The sequence below is a fragment of the Symsagittifera roscoffensis genome, chromosome 10 (genome assembly GCF_963678635.1).
Source record: "Symsagittifera roscoffensis chromosome 10, txSymRosc1.1, whole genome shotgun sequence".
NCBI lineage: Eukaryota > Metazoa > Xenacoelomorpha > Acoela > Convolutidae > Symsagittifera > Symsagittifera roscoffensis.
The window spans coordinates 1,648,889-1,672,639 of NC_087071.1; the positions used below are offsets into that span (position 1 = coordinate 1,648,889).

Consider the following 23,751-nt stretch of genomic DNA (forward strand, 5'->3'; position numbering starts at 1 on the left):
ACGACGCTTTCATTTGAAAAGCTCAAAAAGTCAATAGTGATGGACACATAATATGAGTTTTTTATATTTGAGATTCAAACAGCAATCTCTTTCAGATGGTATAAAAAATCCGTTAAAAACGCTTGGTAAAAAGTCGAAAATTGACTGAGTATGCGGGAACAAATAACTGAAACAGAAAAACTGCTGATTTTGTCAAATTCTCACTCAAAAACTTCTCAATCACTTCGACTGCTGATTTCATGAAGACATCGGTTCTGATTCAGAAGCAATCACCAATCTCTTGCGAGAAATTAGTTCTTGATTCCTCTACATAAACTTGGTTGATGTCAGGAAAAATCTCTATCATACCATTTCATATATGGAGTCTATGGAAAAAATACTTAAATGATTATCATAGAAGGAAATTGTATGACAAGCATTTTTCGATCGAAAACAAAATTTTTAAAAATTATCTCAAAACTCAAATAATGTGTTCACAAAAGCATTTCACGGAAAAAATTTGCATGCAAAAAATTTCTTTTTAGGTCTGCAACGTAGCCCAATCATTGAAACAAACAAAGTAGAAGCTTTCAAGCTATATAGATAAGTTACTATTTTGCTGTCAAAACAATAACTTACAAGGCAAATCGTCAAATGCAGTTTATAAGTGTGATACCTGCCACTTAAAATCTGTTTTTTTTTTATAATAAATATTTAGATACGTGTTTTTTTTTTGTTAAAACATGTTTTCGGACAAAACATGAAGTTTCAAAACTCAATTTTTTGTATCTCCATTGATGGAAAGAAGGCTTGTCATACAGTTTCAAGCATGGAAAAAATGCTTGCCATACAATTTCCTATGTTCACATAACTTTTATGATGAAAAGTATGGCAAATTGTTTGTTATTGATCACCAGAGTGTGAAAAAAGTATCATTATATAAAGTAACATTGGATGGAAAAAAGGCTTATTATGCTAATTGTATGAACTTTTTTTGTATGAAATAGTATGTCAATCATGTGTTTCATAAGATTTTGTCAGCCCAGATTCCATCTTAATACAATGGCAATCATAACAAGGATAGCCGGTTACTGTGCAAGTGGCACAGAAAGTTCTGACCATAGTCTTAAAAAAATATGACGAAGTTTTTTCAAATTATTGTTTTTTTTTCGGCGTGGTGTGATGAAAGGAACTGAACAAAAAAACTGAGAAAACGACAATAATTTTTCAAGTTATATTGTCGTTTTTTTTGGCGAGGTGTGATAAAAGGAGCTGAACAAAAAGATACATTCGACAGTCATAGTAAAATTTAGGCGGTCGACTGAAAGGGCTTTAATACGATATATCACTCAACCCAGTCTGGTGATTATTTGTATTAACTGATTTTTCATGGAAAACATAAAAAACACACCCGAATACCAAGTTCCTCCCAATTTTTCCTCAATTTAGGCAAAAAAAAATTATTACAAAAAAGATGAGAAAAAAAGAGAGGATCGATCTTTTATCAAACTTGAGCCCTTTTAACTAAGTCAGTTTCTGATTTTTAGATCTTTCGCTGGGAAATCTAAAAATTAAAATACACTTTCAATGCTAGAAGTCATTCAGGTCTTTTTGCGTCATTGTCGTTTTCGTAATAGGTGAGCGCAATTTGATCTCCTTTCAGCAAAAAAATTTCAATTGAACCAAAAAAATGGAACGCCAAACTGCAAAAGATCATATTAGACGTGAACCGAAAAAAAATCACGACTTGGATAATGTGTCTTCACTGTATTCATTGAGACTTAAAACCTTAAATATAGCAACATTTAGAACCTGATTTTTCAACTAATTTTTAAAAATAGAGGCTTTTTTCATGAGCAAAGCAGTTTTTCGGGTGTTCGCAGTATCTGATCCTCCGTGATAAGTTTCGTCAACGTTGAGCAACCACTGAAAAACTTTGTAGAAAACCGCATTTCTGGATAATACTTTATTTCACAAGATATCATCCAAAATAACTAGAATGAGAGAAATTCAAAATAATATAAAATCTGTACATCGCTATAAAATTGAACTTAAATAGCAATGAATTTGATATACTAATTTGAAATGGGGTTGCAGTTATAATAGACAAAACAGGTGAACTTTTTTTACGATCACCCAACGTTATAGTTATGGGCAAGATATCATAACTAGAAAAAACCAAACTTCAATGTCGCTTTGATTAAATTTCCGATAAAGAAGTTAATTTGGAAATGATTTATTCCGAGAAAAACAGCACAGATGATATTACAGCTACCAATTGAAATTCTTTTTATTCTCTGAATTCAAACTAAACCGTTTTGTCACTTCATAGGTTAAGGTGATAATTAGGGAGGTTATAACTGCATTGAACATTCTGGCCCCCACACCTTTATGCATTCCGTGTATGAGACCTTCGCTTTCAATTAGACTCTTCATTGTTGCAAATGCACTCGGCTGACCTGAAAGAAGGAACATGATCCATGACAATGCAAAAAAAACGCAAAAATGTTATTTAAACAACAATTTCTTAGATTGCGAGGCCAAACCGTGCATTTTGTGAATTGTGAGCGAATTCCGCAACAAAAGGACGCTCTCTTTGTTCTTTTTTGTTCTTTCATTTTCTTTAATCCCTCCGACAAAATTTATGCATTTATAAAGACTTATCTCAGTATTCCAAAGATCTTTAAACAGATCATTAGTGACATTGTCGAAATTTTATTGAAAGAACAAATTTTTTTTTTAACGTTCTCTATTTAAACAACGTTTGTTGCCATTTTTTTCATATGTTGAAAATTGACGGGGAGGAATTTGTATGTTGCTTATTTCCCTTGAGATTAAATCATCTTATTTTTTTCCAATACAGCTATGAAATTAGAATCTTCGTAGATCCATAGATGATTCCCTTATGACTCGAAGGAACCGAAATTCACGCCAGCTAATCAAAACTCCTGAAATCAAATATCTGAAATGCTTCTATCAATTGAGTAGCCCCAAAAACATGATTTTAATTTATACTTTAATTTATAAATTATTTTTGTTCTCGGCAAAAACATGAATTGCGCCCAGCTTCATTGACTAACCGAATTAAATCGATGTCACATAAGAGCAATCACACATTTAGTAACTGTTGGTCGTCTACTTAGATTTTCAACTATCTCACAAGCCAGTTTTATTTCAGTGGCATATTACATCTGCTTTTGGACAACCTTTACTTAACACACAATAAGTCTTAACAACTCGTAAGATTCTTTACTAATCATATTGACTTACTAATCAAATGACCAAAAAGTAACACTTTAATCTAATTTTCTGAATTAAAAAAAAGAAACAAGAATGCTCGTATCAGAGCAAAGCCTTGAGTGTTTCAACTTTCCACAAACAGTAGGAACAACAAGGACAGCGGTACTAGTATGATAAAGTGATCCCTCGAAAATGCAACTATGATAGACAGGTCCCACGTAAAAAAAATTTGAAAACTAATTTGTTTATAAATTATTCATTTCAAAAACCTCGCGAAATATGTTTTGTCAGAAACTTTCACATTAAATAGTGTAATAATTATATTGTTTATATCAAGAAAGTGGCTCGTCTCATTTTATTTCACTATATAGCAACAACAATTGGGCTAATTGATTTGTCATTGAAACTCAACTTTGATGGTTTTTTTTTGAAGGTTTTACAGAAAAACTTTGTTTGAAAATATACTTCGACTGCTTTCTGAATGGCAAACTCATTATTTTAAAACGATTTGAGAGCTCTGGGTGTCTTATTCTCAAGGAACCTGGTTATTTTCCAGGGACCACTCTATCATAGTAGTACCAGGACAGCGTATCATGCGACTATCCCAATTAGAATTGAGTTCTTTTTTACATTTGTAGAGTCTTTTTACATTTGCAACAAAAAGTAACAAAAGCGCATGCCTTAATTGCGAAAGTCAAGCGGCACGCGTGTATGTCGCCACACTGCCGTGTGAAATACTTCGTCTGTTCAGACAGTTTCAACTATCTTTCCAACAAATTTGATCTCAGTGGCGTTGTACATTTGTGATCAAAATTTGGGAGTTGCTTTTCGGAATAAAAAAATATTGTTAAATCTACTCTCAAAATGTAAAAAACAACATGACGAAAGCCAAAACTGAAAAATTAATTTCAACAAATCTGACTCAAGCAAATTTTGATTTTGAACGCAAAAAACGAAAAGTTGAACGCCAATTTTAGCAACTCTTCTATTTGATACGAAAAGAAGATACAAGGCTAACATCTTTATTCTTACAGGAGTGATATGTTAAATTCATTTAGAAACGTGTCCCACCTTCCACTTGCATTCTGGCCCGGATGACGTCCAGTGGGTTTGTGAGGTAGGAAGAGGTCAGTCCGGCTAAGGGTCCAGTGATGCAGTTGCACAGAATAGTCGGCATCCACTCTGGCTTCCGACTGCAAATCGCATCTGAGCAAATAAGCCAAAATATCAAAAAAGCTGTGTCGAGAAAAATTGAGATTGATTATTCTGCTATCAGACTGAACTTGAGGGCTTCGATCGATAATTTTGATAAGATTTTTTGCTCAATGAAACGATCGAATCAAATTTCCGAGCTCGCCTTAACCATCAAAAAGACTCATTAAAGATTGATTTTTTAGTGGTGCAACTGAATGTTCGAATGCTGCACCACTAATTTTTTGACCCTAGTCATTGCACATTGAGTAGAAATCCAATTAATTTAATAACTAACAGAAAATAGCCAACTGACAGTTGGAAGATAGTAATGAACGCAAGTAAACAGAAAAAAAAACACTGACTTTAATGAAAAAATCTATAAAAAAAACTTCAACTTTCAAATTTCCAAGAAAACAATAGTAGCCCTTTAACTCTATAATATTCTTGAACATTTTATGATTGGCATTTTTCTGATAAAATTAACCCAACTTGAGAAAACTGGATCAATCAGTAGGTAAAGTTTTTAATCCGCTGGGAAATCTTAAAAATTAAATTCCACTTTCGAAACTTGAAATCGTTCACGTTTTTTCGCGTTTGTATTTGGAGTGCTTTTTACGTCATAATCAGCAGATGAATTTCAAATGAACTCAAAAAGTGCATATATACCTAAGTGCATTCATAAAAAAATATCATGACCTATTTAAGAGTCTTCACTACGTTCATTACTCTTAATCAAAATTAACTGAAAAAACTAACCATTATATATTGAGTAAAACTGCCACCAGAGGGCAGAGTTTGAAGCGTACAGAAACATGGAGGAGAAGTAGCCTCTATACACACCACAGAGTCCATACTTGGAGTAGACTGTCCTGGCCACGAAGAAGAGAGAAGTCCCCTTGGGAATGTTCACATCTCCTATACTGTGCACACGCATGTCACGACGAGCCTAAAACAACAATAAATCGCACGTTGAAACTATTAACTATTAATCGAGCACTTCCAACTGCATTTAGGCTAGTGGCAAGTATACTCGCTCGACAATCCGAAGAATTCGGGATCGATACCCATACGCACGGAGTCGCCTTTTTTGAAGTTGGTCTGAAAAAAAAACACCCCAAGCATATATACTCCATGAACAAATATATATTCCGAAAAATAACAAAATTAGTAATCTAATCAGCTATTTCCCCCTATATGATATCTAAAACAAATGATCGCTATATTGAGAAAAGTCAAACGTTGAGTGTACACGAATTTGGTGCTACTATGATAGAGTGATCCCTTGAGAACAACCAAGTCCCTCGAGAATAAGAAACTAGAGCTCTCAAATCGTTTAATAGGTTTAGGTTCGCCATTCAGAAAGATGTCGGAATATTTTTTCAAACAAATCTTTCTATGTTTCTTTATCTCGTAAAACCTTCCCCGTTGCAATTTATGCGTGCGGAAAATTCGAACGAACTGCCAAAATTGAGTTTTGATGAGAAATAAGTTACCCCAATTGTTTTTTGAATCGTAAAAATGAATCCTAACCCTAACCCTAACCCTTACGAAGGATTGACCCGCGAAAAGGCAACTATAATATACAGGTCCCGCATGCATTTATTCATTTCAAAAATCTCCAGAAATATGCTGATACAGAAACTTATGAGATTAAACAGTGTAATGGTTGTGTTGTTTATATTAAAAAAGGGTCGCTTCAACTTACTTTACAAATTAAAAACCATAATTGTATTAACTATTTGTCATCAAAACTCAATTTTAGATTTCCTTGAACTCTCCGCCTTATAATGGGTTTACATTAAACCCTTATAATGGGTTTACGAACGTTTTACGAAATATCAAAAAGTATCATTTAATTGAAAGTGTACAGCGACATCTTTCTGAATGTCGAAATCATACTTGTTAAATGATTTGGTAGCTCCAAGTGACCTTCTTCTCAAGGGACCTCGTTATTTTCAAGGCACCATACTATCATATTAGTATCCTAAAATAAACTAAAGCGAGCATTTTTCTTGATATAAACAATATAGTAATTACAATTTTTAATCAAAAAAATTTATAACTCAACATAATTCGCGAGCTTTTTGAAGTGAATAATTTATGCACAAACTAGTTTTCAAATTATTACATGCAAAAAGTAAACGGGGTGATCTGTCTATCATAGCTGCTTTTTCGAGGGACCACTCTATCGTAGTAGTACCACGAATTTTATACCTTATACAGAATAAACCTGTTACTGTGTACCAAAATCGCAAAAGGGGGCGCGTCTGAAACACACAAAGAAAAGTCAACAAGGCTTTTTCATTTAAGCCTTTTCAACAAGCTTTTCAACTAGTTTTGTTTTTTCTTCACAGATGTTACCAAATTTGCAGAGAAATGAACTGAAAATCACGCCATTTTTGAACTAAAACACGATATACATGTTACAATAGAAGCCCTCTATTATTTTATTGCAGCGATGGAAACAATGAGCGGACTTGTTATCTTATTCGTTGTCTTTCTAATCGTACTGATTTATTTGAAATGCAACCGGAATCATTCGAACACCGGCAGGACTAGAACTAGTCAATACTTAATTGAGTCAGTACCACGTCATCTTCGTCCTGATACTCATCGTTTAGAATTGCAGTACATACTTCGGGAGGTGTTCTCAAATCTTCATACTGTCGATTTGCCATTACACTGTTTAACTGCACGCGAAGCCTGTAAGAGACTAGATGAGGTTTACCAGGCATGCCAAGCCAGTAACAAACTGGGTTGTATAATTATAAGTAAGTTTATGCTCGATCTCGATGTCAAACGTGCAATTATTAAAATGGCCAATTCACGTGGCTGGCCTTGTCTCGATATAGAGGACTTATTTGCAAATGGAAATGGGAGAGCTGGACTCGATCCCGGATTTATTGCAATAGAACTTTAAGCCTCTGAGTTTTTTTTATTATTGTTATCCTAGGAACAGCATTCATACTATTTTCATATATAAATTATTTGATTAAAATTTTCTATAACATTAAAATACTTAAAAAAATTCTTTCGACGTTTTCTTTTGTAATGAGGTTGCCCAAATTTCTGGAAATACAGATTATTCAGCACTTTTCGTTTTGCTACTAGAGCACTTTTAAGTCGTGATTCGGACTGACTGCAACTAATAACTCGGGGATCTGAAAAGTTCTCCTTTGGATTGTGAGGGCGTCAAAAATATGAAGTTGCTGTCTATATGAAAAAACTCAAAACCTCGACTTCAAACTTGAAACTAATCTATTAGCATCTTAGAGTAATATAACAATTGAAACTTTTCGTTTTTCAGGGTTTCTTTTATGTTCTAACCAAAATTTTTCCAAAGCAGTTAAAATAATACAAGCTTCGAGCGACCACCTCTGACAGTTTCGGATCTCAAGCAATCAACCAATTAAGTCGCAATCTTTTATCACAACCAATCCACGGCCGAACAACTGATTGTTTCTCAACTATAACTTCAATGAGCCGAGACTTTCTTCAACCATTTTTGCTCTCAAAAAAACTATCATATGACCATCGACTGAAACAATCTATTTGATGGTAATTATTTTGAGAATTTTGAGCAATGAATGATAGATATTTTTATGCAAGTAATTTAAGACAAGCTCTATGCTGTTTGATTATTTTTTCAGATTTACAGTTGACGAGAGAACTGTAGCATAAAAAAATAATTCAAAGCAAACTTTAATTGTCTCCCACAATTCTATGAAAAACTGTTAAGCGAATTTTCAAAAGAATTTTTTTTCTTTTGATACAGATCTTTTGAAAGAGAACGAACTGAAATGGCTTTACTTTGATAAATCACTCGTATTATTTGAAGTTTGTTCGTGGTACCTGATACTGCGTAGAAAAAATCTACAAAATATGTCGGATCAAGTTCAAAATCTACAGAAATTAGTCACTGAATGCAGATTTATTGCAGAAATTAACCTTCATCTTCCTATGTGCTGCAAACAAAAAAAACTTTAGAGCATGCTGTAAGTCTTTTTTCTGGAATCCACTGGCTTTGAGCACAGAACTGTTCATGCTTTTTCACCAATTCTCCCAAGTAAAGTTGTTTCGACCATGAACAAACAATAGCAACTACGATTAATGTCCAGATAAACCTCAACCTTTATCTAGCACTTCAATAGAACATCGATTACCTTTTTGACTTTATTGATGCAGCCAAAAACATAATAAAATATCGAGTTTGTTTCGATTTTCCATACATTTTTTTAGAGCTAGCACAGAAATATTTGTCAAGTCTAGCACATTGATAAGTATAGAACAGGTTTAAAATATATGCTTTTTCAGTCTAATCGAAACGAATGAGCAACAAGCTCCTTTTAACCCTGACAACAAAGTTTTACTGAAGAAAATTTAGTTTTCGAAGTTACTTGTCGCGCCTTTTTGGGAATAAATATTTTAAAAATATTTTCTAATTTTGTTGTTTTGATTTCTTTTGCTTCTTTTGATTTTTTCGAGAAAAAAAAAACTGTAGTCGAATATGCCTTACTTACTTTTACTAACAAATAGGCTTTAGACCTTCAGATCCTCTCATTATACAAGGAACAAAAAACTATTTTTTAGTTTTTTATTATTGTGTTCGGAACTTTCTGTGGTACTTCGGCAGTAAACAGCTATCTTGTTTTCGGATGCATTTAGTGTCAAAAATTAGCTTCGCCTGCGTGTCGAAATAAGAAAGACGAACAGATTGATGAGCTGGAAAGAAGTCTAATTTCCTATTATAAAACACACGTATTAACATATTCAGATTGAAACCAACCAGATGGGAAAAAAAAGACAAACCCAACGTGGAAATTTTCCGCGAACTACTTTTAAGAAAATACACCTACGACGCAGCCAGAATAGTAGGAGTTACCTATACCTTGTTTTTTCGACTTTATGTAAAAACCGTTAGGAACACTCATGGGGTGTTTTTCAGACCAACTTTTCAGATAAAAAATAAATTTTCACCGCAATTTTTCAATACCTCAAAAAAGATATGGACTCACTGAGTTGCTTCAACTTCTAAAAAACATTTCCCTGCGATCATTTTTGACAAAATTATGGGGTTGTAGAGTTTGCGCATGGCGAAGTGCTCCGCGTTCAAAATAAATCCGAATTGATTTGAAGCAAGCTAATTCGTAATAACTTCATATAGACTATTGAATGAGGAAACAAAGTGCATCTATTTTTTCGACGCAAAACCTGACCGAGACCAGCTAAAAGGCAGTCAGAACATCAATCAACAACTTGCCCAAATATTTAATTATATTTCAGACTTTCGAAGAAAGTGACGCAAAATATGGAATATAAAGTGACGCAATTTATGTGCGCTTGGCGTTTTTCTCTCTCTAGACAAATAGCTAGACATTTTCATCTGAAAGCAATTGCCTTGCGCTGAAAAAAAAAGCATTTCCCTTGGGACTTTTAATGCGTAAACGCCGAATTAAATCAATCTAAAACGAAATGAGGTACTAGAAGCAAAACATACCTTTTATTTTTCTGACTTTCGAAGAAAGAGACGGAATATTTTTTCTCGGGTGGTTTTTTTCTTCTCCAAAAAACAAACATTTTACAAAGCAACTTTAGAGTAATTTCTTTTTATATCATTCGAAAATTACCGTTTGCTTGAGCTCAATTTGAAATAATTTAGCCTTTAGCTCAAGTGAAATAATTTAGCCGAGATCGTACTTCGTTATGGGGGTTTCAAATTTGGGGGTTAATCTAAGGTAATTTAAGCGCGATATATTCCGTGCTATTAACGCGCAGACGGAGATTTAATCCGTCTTAGAAATTGTTCCTAAATCAATTGAGGCAAGCTATTTAGTCTATTTGATACTTTGCTTCAAGCAAAATACATCACTTTATACATCACAGAGCTTGTGGGGGATGATTTACAAAAAAAATGTCAAAAAAATGCAATTTTTTGCTTTTTTTTTTTGAAAATTTCATAAATTTTTCTAATCTTTCTTTTACTAATCCATAGACCCTAAAAGGCAGTTAAAACGTTTACAGTTACGCGCTGATACGACGACCTGTTGTTTACATAAATAATAATAATAATGTAGTTCCTGCGAATCGCAGTGGATCTATCAGTAGGCCTTTAACAGTCCTTTCGAGGATAGTCCATTTGTATTATCTCCCCACATTCCAGACTGTGTTATTTTGTTGAGCGAAGCTCTTTTTTGCGCGACTCAAGGCCGTTTTTGTGCGTCTAGAACTTTCACGTGGTACCACTATTGCAGCCAAACTTCGTCAGATTGTGGTAGACCTGAAGCTAGAGGTCAAGTGAGAGCTCGTCCTCACACACTATAATTGCCATGGCATGGGATCAATTACACGCTCTGACGATTCTAAAGTGAACGCCTTACCACTATGCTAAGTGCCCCTAAATTAATTACATATAATTAAATTTAGAAAACTTGAAAACAAAAACTTTTTTTTTTTTCAGAAAACTGTATCGTTTTTTATTGCTAATGTACGGTTGATTTAAATTCTCCTGTGTTTTTTCTATTACAGCGAACCATTAAAAGTCGTTGTTATTTAGAGTCAAATTAGCAAATGCATGCTCTTTTCAATTCTGAAATTAAATTGATATTTTTTTGAGTTCTTAACAGAATTATTATTATCTTTGTCAGATAGCATGAACCATATCGGAAGCACAAGAGACTAAATCGAGGCCTCGTTAAGTTTTCATTGACGTCATTCGTCTCGCTTGGAAGAAGGCGAGGAAAAAAGAGCCAACGAGCAGCCCAACAAGCTGCATCAATTGTCATTTTAAACGCGGTCCCTTTAAAACTTCCAAAAAAAAAAATTATTTTATTTACTTTGAAAATTTAAAAAAATCAGTCAAGGGCGGATTTAGTCAATTAGCTTATTGTACTTTTGCAAATACGAGTTGCCTTTTCTTCTAATTTTATCATTTGATGTTAATTTAGTCCAACTCTTTGATTTGAAGGCTTTTTGGTCTTTTATTTAAGTCTTAGTCCTTGGTCTTTTTTAGTTCAAATTTGCAATAGATGGTGTTACATATTGGAAGTCTACAATACTTTTGTTATTAAACGTGATTCATATTTGAACAACAGCAGTTTGAAAAAAAAAGGCCAAAAAAGTGTTTTTAGGCACTTTTTGGAAAATTTCAACCAAAAAAAAAAGTTTTTCAGCGCTCGCTCCCCCCTCAAAGTTAGTGCCAAAGGGTCAGTCAGCCACAAATGGATATCTCAAAATAGAACAAAGTGTGAACCCTTTGGGTCGGCAGGGGGTCGAATTCCTCGGGGAGGTGGGAGTCCGCTCCCTAAAGCCGCTACTGGGATTCGAACACTAAAAAAAGGTCTGCAAAATATCAAAAGTTGTAAATTGGAGGGGTCATCTCTTAAGCGTGTTTCTGAATATAATTATAAGAACACTGCAAAAAGACTGTTTTTTAGTAATTAGTAATTTTATTTCCAGCTTTTTTCCTCATACGATTAGAAAACTTTTTTTGATCGCTTTGATATCTCGTGGCAGAAGGATCGAATATCATAAAAATGAGTAACTCAATCAGAATTCGAATATCTGAAAGAGACGCTTGAAAATTCTGCCAGATTTGGAAATTCTAAAGAAATAATTTGTTTGCAAATTGTCCCATTAATTATGTAGAGACGCAATTGTCGAATTCTGACTTAGGAAACAAACTTAGCAGAGAAGCCCGATTATTGCTGTGTAGTGCGAAAACATGAAAGGAAATTGTTTTTTGGCTCCACTACCGACCGTCATCATCATATGCTGGGATAGAATGTCCACTGGAACTGAGATGGTCTGTCCGACCAGCGAGGCCAGAGCACCGGCTGTGATATTCTGAGCAGTCCTTCCTCCTCCTGCCGATCTAAAAAAAAGTCTGAACATAATCATTAGACAAGAGGAATAAAAATTACCAGTTGAAAGAAGAAAGAAAAATTTATTCTCATTGTTAATTGTAAATATGCATACAACGAGAATTAAAATATGAAGTACCAGAAACAGTGAGGGGACACTTAACGAATCCAATTGGGCTACAGAGCACTACCCGTTTTATCAAATGTAAGAAAAATTTGAGATCTTCAAAGACAAGGAAAAATATATAAATCTGAAAACATAAAAGAAAATATTGGAAAAAAAATAGTCAAGTTTGAATAAATATAAAGCAGCAGATTTAAGGCATTGTACCAGTTAGATACAGGTTGGGGGAGATTCAAACAAAGCTCGCAGCGGAGGTCAGGTGTAGAGGTATCATATTAAGATTCTTCCAGTTGAGATTCGGATTCCAAAAAAATCGCAGTCCAAGTTATCTCAGTGTTCGGTAAAATTGGTCATTTTAGTTTTCATTTTTCAGGCTTTTTCACAAAATGATCCTGAATTTCTTATGTAATTTTGCGGCACAAAATTTCTTTGTACTTTGCGGCACATTACATCACTTTAGTTATTATCACTAAATTCTTGCCACCCAGTAAGTAAATCGGGAGTAATTCAACCTCCCACTCACATCGACAAAAAACAATTTTAATTTGATTTTTAAATTAATTTTGAAAATTCATTACGAAAGTTGCATGGCCGGAATAATCTGTACCATTTCTATTCAAACGGTTTGCATCACGATCGGAACATTCAGTTTCAATAAATTCGAGCGTGAAGTCAAATTTGGTCAGTTTTGGACAGTTTTAAAAACGCCAACGAACGATAGTTTAGACAGTTGCAAAAGACCAAACGCAGAAAAACAAGAAAAATCAGACTTATTTATGAAAACAGCCAACAGACAGGTGGAAAAGAGTCAATGAACGCATTTAAACAGAAAAATACTGATTCGTTTTTGAAAAATCTCAACTTTCGAATTTTGAAGGAAAAATAGATGCCATTAAAGCTCTTTCAGTTTCTAAAACAATCTTTAATTGGCCCTTTTTGATAAAATTTCTATTGCGCTGAGAAATTTGAAAAATAAATTCCGATTTCGAAAATGGAAGTCAAAAACGTTTTTCGAGACCTTTTCACTTTTGCTGTTCGATAGTGGAGTTAGCCTTCTTTTTATCAAAAAAAATGAAATAAACTGAAAAAAAAAAATTGTAAGTTAAGCAGCAAAAAAATAAAACAAGTTTGAGCATGAACAAATTTCAAGAAATTTTCCCGGAAAATAAATTTTTGATCAGGTTGAAATTCTGCTGATTCCACGGATTCAGTGTACTATATAGTGATATTCAGTGCACAACAGAAGTGCTGATTTCATGCACAAATATTTTACATTATTCACTAAAATTCGCGGATTCCGAGGACTTCGTCCCAAAATGTAAGTTGCGGAGTCCGTGACATCGTACTATTTGCACCTCGTGCCGTAATTGCAGATGCTTGGTCACGGATTCAGTATTTCCCGAGTAGTCACAGTTCACGCAACAGGTTCTTAAGATGTGCTCGGAATCCGTCTTGTTGTATACATGTTGTTATAAAAGTTTATCAACGATATTTAAAAAAAAAAACGTTTCAAAAATATACCGCGGACGAAGCTGCTCTTTTCAAACACATACAAAAAAGGCAAAAGAGATCTTTAACATTGAAAGAAAAAAATATGTCTGAAAATGAAAAATGAATTTCTGATAGTGAAAACCAATCAACAATGAGGGCAATTTAAAGTAGATAAAAACCAATGCGTTTAATCTGTCAAATAAAATTAGAGCAGCAGACACAGTGAAAATGAACAAAAAAGTTGACATCTAAAATTTGCGAATCGGACTGGCGCAAAAAGTGAACCGAAAAGTGTCACAATTTACCACAGACAGTTACGGACATTGACTTTAAAACTTGGCGGTCAAACAATTATTTTGCACATGAAGTATCTTAGTTTCTGCTGCCATAATTGTAAGCGTAGTTGTCAATATAGTGTAGCAAACAAACCAAATTGCACTAAATGATAACCCAATTAGTAATTGATGATTGTTTTTGTAGAAGTTGAACTTACCTGACCCAGTGTTTACTGTACTCGTAAGTTAGAATGTAGCAACACCCTGAGAAAGCACTGGCCATGTAGACACTGAATCCACGGTACAGTCCAGAGACGCCTTCTGATTTGAGGATCTTGCGGAATGCATCGCGCCCATTCAAGTATCCGGCGCCTGAAACACAACAAAAAAACAGTTCACGCCACACAATTCAGAAGCACAAGTGTCATTTGTCTGAACCATAAAAAAACAGCTGCTAATTGGATCAGAAGGCTATTCTCCTCCAGCGCGAAGGAAAAGTCATCAAAGCTATTTAAAATGTCCAAAACTGACATTTTTTATCGTTTATTTTCTTCGAATTTGTAATTCATGAATTCCGATTGGTTGACAACACTTTCGTGCATTCGGTCCTTAGTGCATGAAGGAACCTCAACCCCTCCCCCTCCCCCGGGTTATACTACTTTATCAGATGACTTGAAACAAATACTCAGGGAGCAGTGACTGTACTTAAGATAGATAGATCATGCTATTTGCAGTGGAATCTAAATTGAAATAGACAAATTGAGTACATCCAAAGAAAAATTTGAACAAAAAGGGGACTTATTTTAATACTGAAGCCTGACTTTATAATAAAAGCCATTAGCATAAGTCAAATCTTTTTGGCGTTGGTACGACTGTCAATTTTGTGTTTTATGACTAAAAACACGTCTATGTGCCAATATAAGCTGTTATAAATTGAATTCAAATCAGATCAATTAATTGAAAGTGAAGGAAGAAAGAGAAATAGTAGCTTTGAGCCATCGATAATGGTTGAACATAGCCGATAGATAGAAGTGTTAATGAACTCAAGGAAAATAACTAGAAAAGACGACCAACAGACAGCTGGAAAAAGAGCAATGAACTCGGAAAAAAAACAAAAGACCGATTTTTTCTGCAAATTTTTGAGCTTCATAGAAAAGCATACATCAGTTGAAAAAGTATTAGAAATTCAAAAAAAATTCATTAATCTTTTATGATTGCTAATTTTCCAACACGCCAAACCCAATTTGAGAAAACTAGACCAATAGATAAAATTTTATCCCATTTTCAAAATGAAAGTCAAAATTCACAGTCCCAACGTATATGCTTTAATTTGCTTTAATTATCCGAGAGGGTAATTCGCCTAAACTTCTCAATTAGAATTGAAGCGAACTTAAGAAAAAATCAGTCGCCAAACAACCAAGTCAAAATGAGCCTAAAAACGCAACCCCAAAAAGCGAAGACTTACATACCCGTATTTAAATTTAGGCCCAAGTAAAAGATTATAACGGGTTCGATGAAGATTTTTGGCGTTTATAATTGATTATAACGACCAATTTTTAGTTAATTAAAGGATTTGTGACCGATTAAAATCGTTATAATTTCCAAGATATTCAACAATCAATTATAACTGATTATAGTTCCTGTAAAAAAGTCTTAATATCGATTTTAACATCTTAATTCGCTAAAAAGCTATCACACCAAAAATATCTCAGAATGGTTATAATGCTATCAATAACGAAATCCCAAAACATCTTTCTTCTGTCACCTTTTGGTCCATCTGAAATAAAGTTTTCACCACGAAAAAAAAGTTTCGTAGACATTTTTTCATATCAAATGAAAGATTCCCAGGGTAGGTAAAAAAAACTCTAACACTAAAATAAACAAAACATCAGAGTAAAATGTGTGCATTTACTTTGATGGAAAAAAATTTGAGCATCATGAACAAAAAATTAAGAGAAAAAAATCCATGAAAATGTTTTATATTTGAACTGATTTCAAAACTGTTAAACTGTTTTCTTTTTCAAAACTTCACTTAAGCCAAGCTCTATGCGAAGCATAAAATATATGCAACTGAGAAGCAAGATCGAAGACAAAATCGGCAAAAAAAGGAGTTTAATCGAAAAAAATGGATTATATTTCAAAATAAAAAACAATAAAATGCAATACAAATAACCAATTATACTCAATTATATTTGTACTTGAAAACAGATTGAATAATTAACCCTTGAGTAAAATGTTCGAAAACTAAATTTAATATTTGAAAAAAAAAGAGATTAAAATCGATTATTAATTGATTATAAAAAATTTGTTCTAAATTTTCTCAAAAATATTCGATTAGAAACGCTTAAAACTAAATGCAGGCCCTGCAATCATTTAGTTTTACAAAACTCATTACAAATCAATTCTCAATTTTCCAAGTTCAAAGAATGAAGCATATCAGTCTGTATTTTTTTTTATTCAGGAAACATTTCGACTTTCAGGAAATGAGAAAAAAAATACTTTAAGAAAATACGTTTTAAGAACCCAAAAAACAGTGATTCTTTTAAATCCTGAAACAACATCGAAAACGAAGAAATAAAAAATACCATAGTCGATAGAGGATAGTTGTCTGCATGGTTTTCGCAAAAAGAGGGTACCTCGCAAAAACTTGGAAGATAAAGCATTGAAAGAAGTTTTCTTAAAGATCATTCAGGAAATTATAGGAACACGAAAATCAAAACTTGAAAGCTATTTCTAAATAGTTACTTTTGATATAAATTGGATTTCAGTTGGCATCACTTGAACTACTAAAAGGTCAATTAGCTTGAGATGTTTTGTATGTTGTGTTCAAATGAGTATGACCGAAAAGATTATTTTTCATTCCCTTTATATTCCACCTAATATTCAAAACAGAAGCCTTTTTTGAAAATTTTCTTTACTTCATTTATTAAAGTATTTTTTGCACTATTTGGTTGTTCTAAATCCAGAAGTTGAGAAAAAAAAGAACAAAGACTCTAATTGCTCCATTCACATCAAATTTTAATCTTGTTCTTAAAACGTCCTCAAAGCTTTTCCATTAGGATTAAAATAACATTTTATTCAAATGAAGCTATTTTCATATTATCAATCTTTCCCATAATAGAAAAAGCATTTTGAAGGCATTCGGTTGACTTGTGTCATTTCGAATTGCACAATTGATGGAAAAAAATTGCATTCAGTTTGCATACAAAAGAAAAACAATAACATCTTCATGAATTTCAATTATATTTAAAAACTTTAGCGGAAAAGGGATTTTCGTTCAAGCCCCGAGGATAGGATTTATTCAAAAATTACAAAAATAAAGACACTTATTGTTTGCAGACGGTCTTCAATCAGTAAAAATTTGTGAATGCGTTCCAAGGTGAATGGGTCAACACAACACGTAACTGCAATCAACCTCAAAAAAATTAAAAATTAACTGCGGAACAAAAAAATCCGATTGCTGTCTACATAGAATAGAACTTCCTTTTCACAATAAAAAGTTTGAAAACCCTCAAAAATTGTCTGCTGTTTGCTTAAATAACAGTCGTGTACCGAATTTAAAATCTAAACTGGATTAAATATAGTTCAATTAGTTCAAATAAAGAACAATCTGAGCGGTAGATTATAGTCTAAATTCAGAAAGTCAAAAACAGACAAGTTTTTCTCAAAACATAATTAATTAGAGTCCGCTAACCTATTTTCATTAACTCACTTCATTACCTTTCCCTTCCTTAATTTTCTACAAAAATCTTGATTGTGAATTTTTCCTATTTCAAATTAAAAAAAACGTTCAGCAAATTTTCAATTACTTTGAAAATTGTCTGTTTTTTTTACAATATCAAGATTAACCAATTAGCAATATGACTATTTTTAGGTGGAGCTAACAAATAGGAAGCTTTCTTCTGTCGCAGAAAACGGGCACCAAAAGCGCCGAAAGTATGCGAGAATTTCTTACAATTAAATTGAGTCATCCCAAAATTGATCCAAATTCAGAGAAGTTGGTACTGTGAAAACATTTGTTTTCATCGACTGGGAATAAAATTGAGGCTAAGCGCCGAGCATTCAACAAAAAGGCAGTAAACTGAGTTTTAATTGAGAAACATCTCTTCCAAAAAGCTGATTAAAAAATGGGACATGACGTGGTACAACTTTCAAAGCGACTACAGACACCGCGAGCAATTTGATGAACTCACGATTAATTTATTCAATTTAACTTTAAACAAATCAAATCAAAAACAACAAAAAAACTGCGCGAAAAAAACAAGAGTACCTGATTTCTGCAAAAGTAGCAATAGATGGTTGAGACCAAAATCGAATTTATTTTTTTCAATTTTGGGTTGTTTTTGCGAGTAAGAACATGACGCAAACTAAAGCAATAGCAAATTAAGTATATTCGACAACTGTTCTCTTTAAAAAATTTCTCATTTTTGCAAATTATATTTTTGAATTTAAAAATTATTGTCCAGGGTGCTAAATGGAACAAATTATGCTAAATTGAACTAAGTTTTTCACGTTTTGAACAAAAAAGATTTTCCTGTAATAACACACATTAAAGCGCTTTACTTGCTCGAATTTAGACCGAAACGAAATTGTTGACACTGAGTAAAAACAATGAATCGTTTGTAAGGTAGTTCGAATCAGGACTGAAAGGGATACAATATGAGTTAACACTCAACTCATTCTGATAATTACTAAGGGCACCTAATTTTGCGCTGCAAAAAAGTAGAAAAAAAATAAAACAGCGGAAGACAAAATTCTTTCCCACTTTCAGTGATGGGAACAAAAATCCCAGGCAGCAGACCACAGAAAACAACGGATGATTTAATTTTTAGAAAATGTTCAAATAGCGAGTTTGCATTCACCAATAAGCAAAAAACACTGCATACAAGGGCTTCAAAATGGTAGAAATCGAGCGCTTAATAAGTATGCGAAAAAACAACTGAAATTAACCCGTTACGGGTTTTAATTCCAAATTATGAGTCGTTTGTATTTCGCGATAACCCACACTACCTGTAGTCTTAGTTTCTTACAAAATAACTAATACTAAATAATTAAATACCAGATATCTATGAATGCGCTGTGATGAAGCATATTCAAGCAGAAAAAACGTATGCTACTAGATAGCTCGCCAAAAAAAACTTAAGCAAAACCAGAAAAAGTTTTTTGGACCTAGGGTTGGCACACATGTTGTATGAATTGGAGTAACTTCAAATCAAATTTTTTTTCGGAACTGAATTATTCAACACATCAAGCCTTTACTTCATTTGCACTCTGCATCTAGACAACCCTACAAAACCGAAACACAAATTCTGTTTTTAAGACAAAATCTTAAGAAAGAATAGTCCATGAAGCTAGCCTCCACTAATAAAAAAAAAGCTAGTTTCTGAACACAGAGGCAAAGCTGCACTTCGCAAACACAAAAGCAAAAAAAAATAAAAAACAGGAGAAGAAAAACAAATCAAAGCTAAGAAGAGCCAAAACGTTACGGCACTCAAAACTAAGACAATTTGAGTAAATAGCAGTAAAAATTGCGCCGTGTGGCTATAAGTACCTCAATAACTAACCAAAAACAAACAGGAGACTATAAAAAAAATGCTAATAAATTGCCATAAAATGCTATACCAGCAAATGTTAATTAAAATTGACAAGGCCACCAAGTGTCAGGGTTGAGACAAAACGTATTGGCTGGAGATTAGTAGTATCACGTTTGCTTGTGTGAATCTTTTTAAAGCTAATTTATTAGAGGTGCCCACCTTTATAACCTTTTTCAGGAACATCGGAGTTCTATCTGAAGACTCAGATTCCTTAACTGAAGAACAAGTTAAGAATTGCTATCACGAAATCAAAGGCAGCTAAAGGCTCAACAACAGTGAAATAACTCGAAAAACTTTTTTCTTTGAAATCGAATAATTAAAAAACAATAAACCTACGCAAAAAACTTAACGGTGCCTTCTTCGAAGGCACCGAGGGTCCAAAAATGGGGTCAAAACAGCTAAATTTTGTGTTTAAAACCAAGTTACTAAATTTCGCATAAAAGTTTTTCCTGTTTTTCCTTTCCTCGCTTAACTTCGAACTTGCGCCACCATAATACCTCTGACACCTACAAATCGTGATTGTGAATAAGACTTCTCTTTACCTATATTTCTCGAAAAGTTTCTGAGTGAACAAAAAAAACACCAAATTTTTGGTACCTTTAGAAACATTTTTGCTAGCTTGTTCAATCAGGCAAACTATGTTGAGTTTCACTTCAACTCGGGTTCAGTCCTTGTAGGTGCTGAGAGTTCAATACAGATTTGCCTGGTAGTGCCATCATCAAATGTTAGTTTTCTTGAGTCCTTGCTTTTTGCAAAAAAAAAATTATGAATAAACATATTTTTTTCTCCAACAAATTGTTGACAATACAATGAAGAATCATATCGAATAGACTAAATCAATTTAAACATTAGTTTCTCTTTCGTTGTATAAAGGATTGAATAAAAGCAGCCAGGTGCTCTGAAAAAGGTACAACATACGCTTAGAACAGGTAACACTTTTGTTCCAACCACTGATAATTAGAGGGAAAAAGTTTTAGCTTTTCTTAATTTCCACACAAATCAAGTACCAAAGTGGTCATCTAATTCGATTGATTGATGTATCATACTAAAGCTCTTTCAGTCGTGATTTGAACGATAAACATTAATATCCAAAAAAACTCAATTCAAGAAAACCAGGTTTTATTTTTTGTCTTTTAGTCTTATTTCGAGCAAAAGAGCTAGCGAGCAAGTTTATTGTGGGAGAATGAGCCATGGAACTTTTACTCGAGCCCTGCAAAACTAGTTTTACTCAGGTAAAATTACTTTTCCAAGAATTTTTAGCGACCCTAATTTTTTAAATTAACTTTGTAATCTGCCTCACCAAAAAAAAACGTTTATCAGATGAAACTTTTTAAAACGACACAAACTTTCTTTGAGGTTTCTAAAATCACGTGACCTTATGCCATAGTTGTTTTTCACCACTGCGATAAATGATCGGAACAAAAACTAAGAATCGAGGAATCTACTTAACAATTAACCCCCTGTACAATCAGAAACCAGCAAAATTTGATTTATAAATAAAAAGCTCTACAACTAATTTACTGCTTTTATTTCTAGGGGTGGCAATTCTTCAGTAGATACCATAGGGGGTCGACTCTTAAGTAGATCCGAATCAAGTCGTGCGTTTGATACATGATTATCAGAATGGTATGGTTTGCAGATGTGAAAACTTGATTAATCTGAAACGGAACTAAAAACGGCAGTTTTCCAGTTTCGTAAAATTAAAGCAAAGTTAAGGAAAATTGTGATCAATTGAGCAAGCAATCTCACCGCTCCTCACTCCGTAATAACCAATTGAGCTATCTCCCCCCAAGCAAAAAGGTTAAAACGCTACAAAAGACATTATCAAATGCAATCAAATCGTTTGTAGGTTCATAGCTCGCAATCATTTGACCGACTGACGTTTATTTTACCCGAGTGTCGAGAAAACTTTTTGTTTGGACGAACCATGGATCAGGGAAAGCAAGTTATCAGGGCTGGTGCTTTAAATTTGTATCTGTAAACCGGAAATTGTTCTCTTCGGCGCCTTTCTAACGAACGCAGTGGCAATTTTAGTAATTTTTTCACTTTTGAGTTTTTTATTGATTGTAATTTATCGTGTTCCACATTCGTTGGAGAATCTGACTCGTGATTTCATATCATTTAAACTACTTTCAAGTGGCTATGGCTATTTTCCAGTTTCCCCCTTTCAAATACAATTTTGAAAAGCTTATTTTACCTTGTCATAATGCAATGAAATTCGGTGTGGTGAAAAAATCGACAAAAGTAAGCAGATTTGTTCTTCATACTTTACAGCGTAACATCAAGCATTTAGCCGTAATAACACGTAAAACAATCATAAAACTCGGTATTTTGAAAGGGGGAACTGGAAAAGAGCCGTGGTTATAAACATGCCTCAAGTACCTATTGAGCTATCTACACCCGAGTGGAAATGGGGGCGTGGGCTCATTTGATCCGAAAATTGTTCATACGGCAGTTTGCATGAAAAAATGTCGCAAAAAAGTGTTTATTTGTTGATGATGACACCTTTTATTGATGTTTAGAACATCAAACGTTATTTTAAATAAATTGGCTTTCATAAATTGAATTACACAGCATATCATAAGGGGGGGGGGGGGGTACTAGAAAAGAGCCCCAAGAACGAATCTCTAAGCCTACACAACTCACCACTCTTTTCCACCTGCAACCGTGTCTTGATCAATGTCGTCGGGTATATCAATGTCCGTATAATGAAAGAATTGCCCAAGGACAGCATGGCGAAGTTACGCATGTTCATGTGTTCGAACCCTATCGGAGTGTATCCCTCCATTTTAAGTTCGGATCCGACACTCGGATTTGTTCCGATCAAGTCTGAAGCTGTCGTCATCTCGGGAATCGAACACGCCGACTCATCGAGACGAACTGGCTGCATCTCTACGACAACAATTATTCCGTAAAAATTAATAGAAAAAATATTCTGTGAAAACTATTGGAAAAATTATTCCGTGAAAATTTTGGAAAAATTATTGCGTCAAAATAATTGGAAAAAATATTCCGTCAAAATTATTGGAAAAACAATCAAAAAACAAAAACAATTGGATGATATTTACTTGATTGCAACAAAGTTTGTTTCGTATTGTGCAGTGGTGAATATTTCCCAACTGTTCTATCATTATGTTCTAGGTTTCCTCTCCGACTGCTGATACTGCTATCTGATATTTCATTTGATGATGCTTTTCTTTCTGTCTTTGAGACTGATGGTACCACTGTTGCTGAGTCTAATTTTGTGGCAACGGTTTCACTCGACGGATTCGATCTTTCATTGCTCATCTGAAAAACTAATGTCACTAGTATCATAATTTAACAGCCAACTAAATCTCTTTATTGAAGCGTTAATATCCCGACTCCTAGAAAAAAAAAAGAAATATGGCAGAATTTTTTCCTTTTCAAAAAAGCAACTATCAATGATGTCTGGAAACAATGACAAAACTGTTTTTCTTCAAAGGAATACTTGTGATCAGCGTTTTTGTTCAGACTTTGGAAGAATGTGACGGATTATTTAGACTTGAGTTTCGAATTTCTCATTTTAAAAGGTAATTCACAGGAAGGACCCTTCCGGCTAAGATAGACTTGTATACAAGCTGAAAAAGGCCATTTGACTAGTATTTCACCAGTACATCAAAAAACTTACATTTAAAATGAAGTCAAATACCAGCACTGAAAGCGTCGCTACTTTTGCAATTTGATTAACCATCCCTCTCTGCTATACAATTATCTGCACTCCATCACGCATAAAATTGCGTTCATGAATAAAACATTTTGACAGTAATTTTAAATCCGACTAAAAGATACTGATGAACTGAGATTAAAATTGAATAAACATTTCACCTGTTGAGATTTTTCATGACGCTAAATACATAACTTGGTCCCAATTTCAGTGCGTCGGGGAAAATTTCTCATAAAAAAAATTCGTTAGACAAGCGACTGCTCTGATCACACAAAGGCCTTAATGTTCTAACTGCCTTTTAATGACAAGA

At 33.7% G+C, this 23,751-nt stretch overlaps 1 protein-coding gene across 1 annotated transcript; it reads right to left on the minus strand.

The window, feature by feature from the left end:
- Positions 1-1,957: 1,957 nt before the first annotated feature.
- On the minus strand, positions 1,958-23,049 carry LOC134855250 (solute carrier family 25 member 44-like). The gene is made up of 7 exons (XM_063871717.1): positions 22,825-23,049; positions 22,403-22,648; positions 14,381-14,534; positions 12,169-12,283; positions 5,170-5,359; positions 4,291-4,425; positions 1,958-2,438 (listed from the first exon to the last, which is right to left on the minus strand). The coding sequence occupies exons 1-7, from the start codon at positions 23,042-23,044 to the stop codon at positions 2,251-2,253; spliced, it is 1,248 nt and encodes a 415-aa protein (XP_063727787.1). The 5' UTR covers positions 23,045-23,049; the 3' UTR covers positions 1,958-2,250.
- Positions 23,050-23,751: the final 702 nt, after the last annotated feature.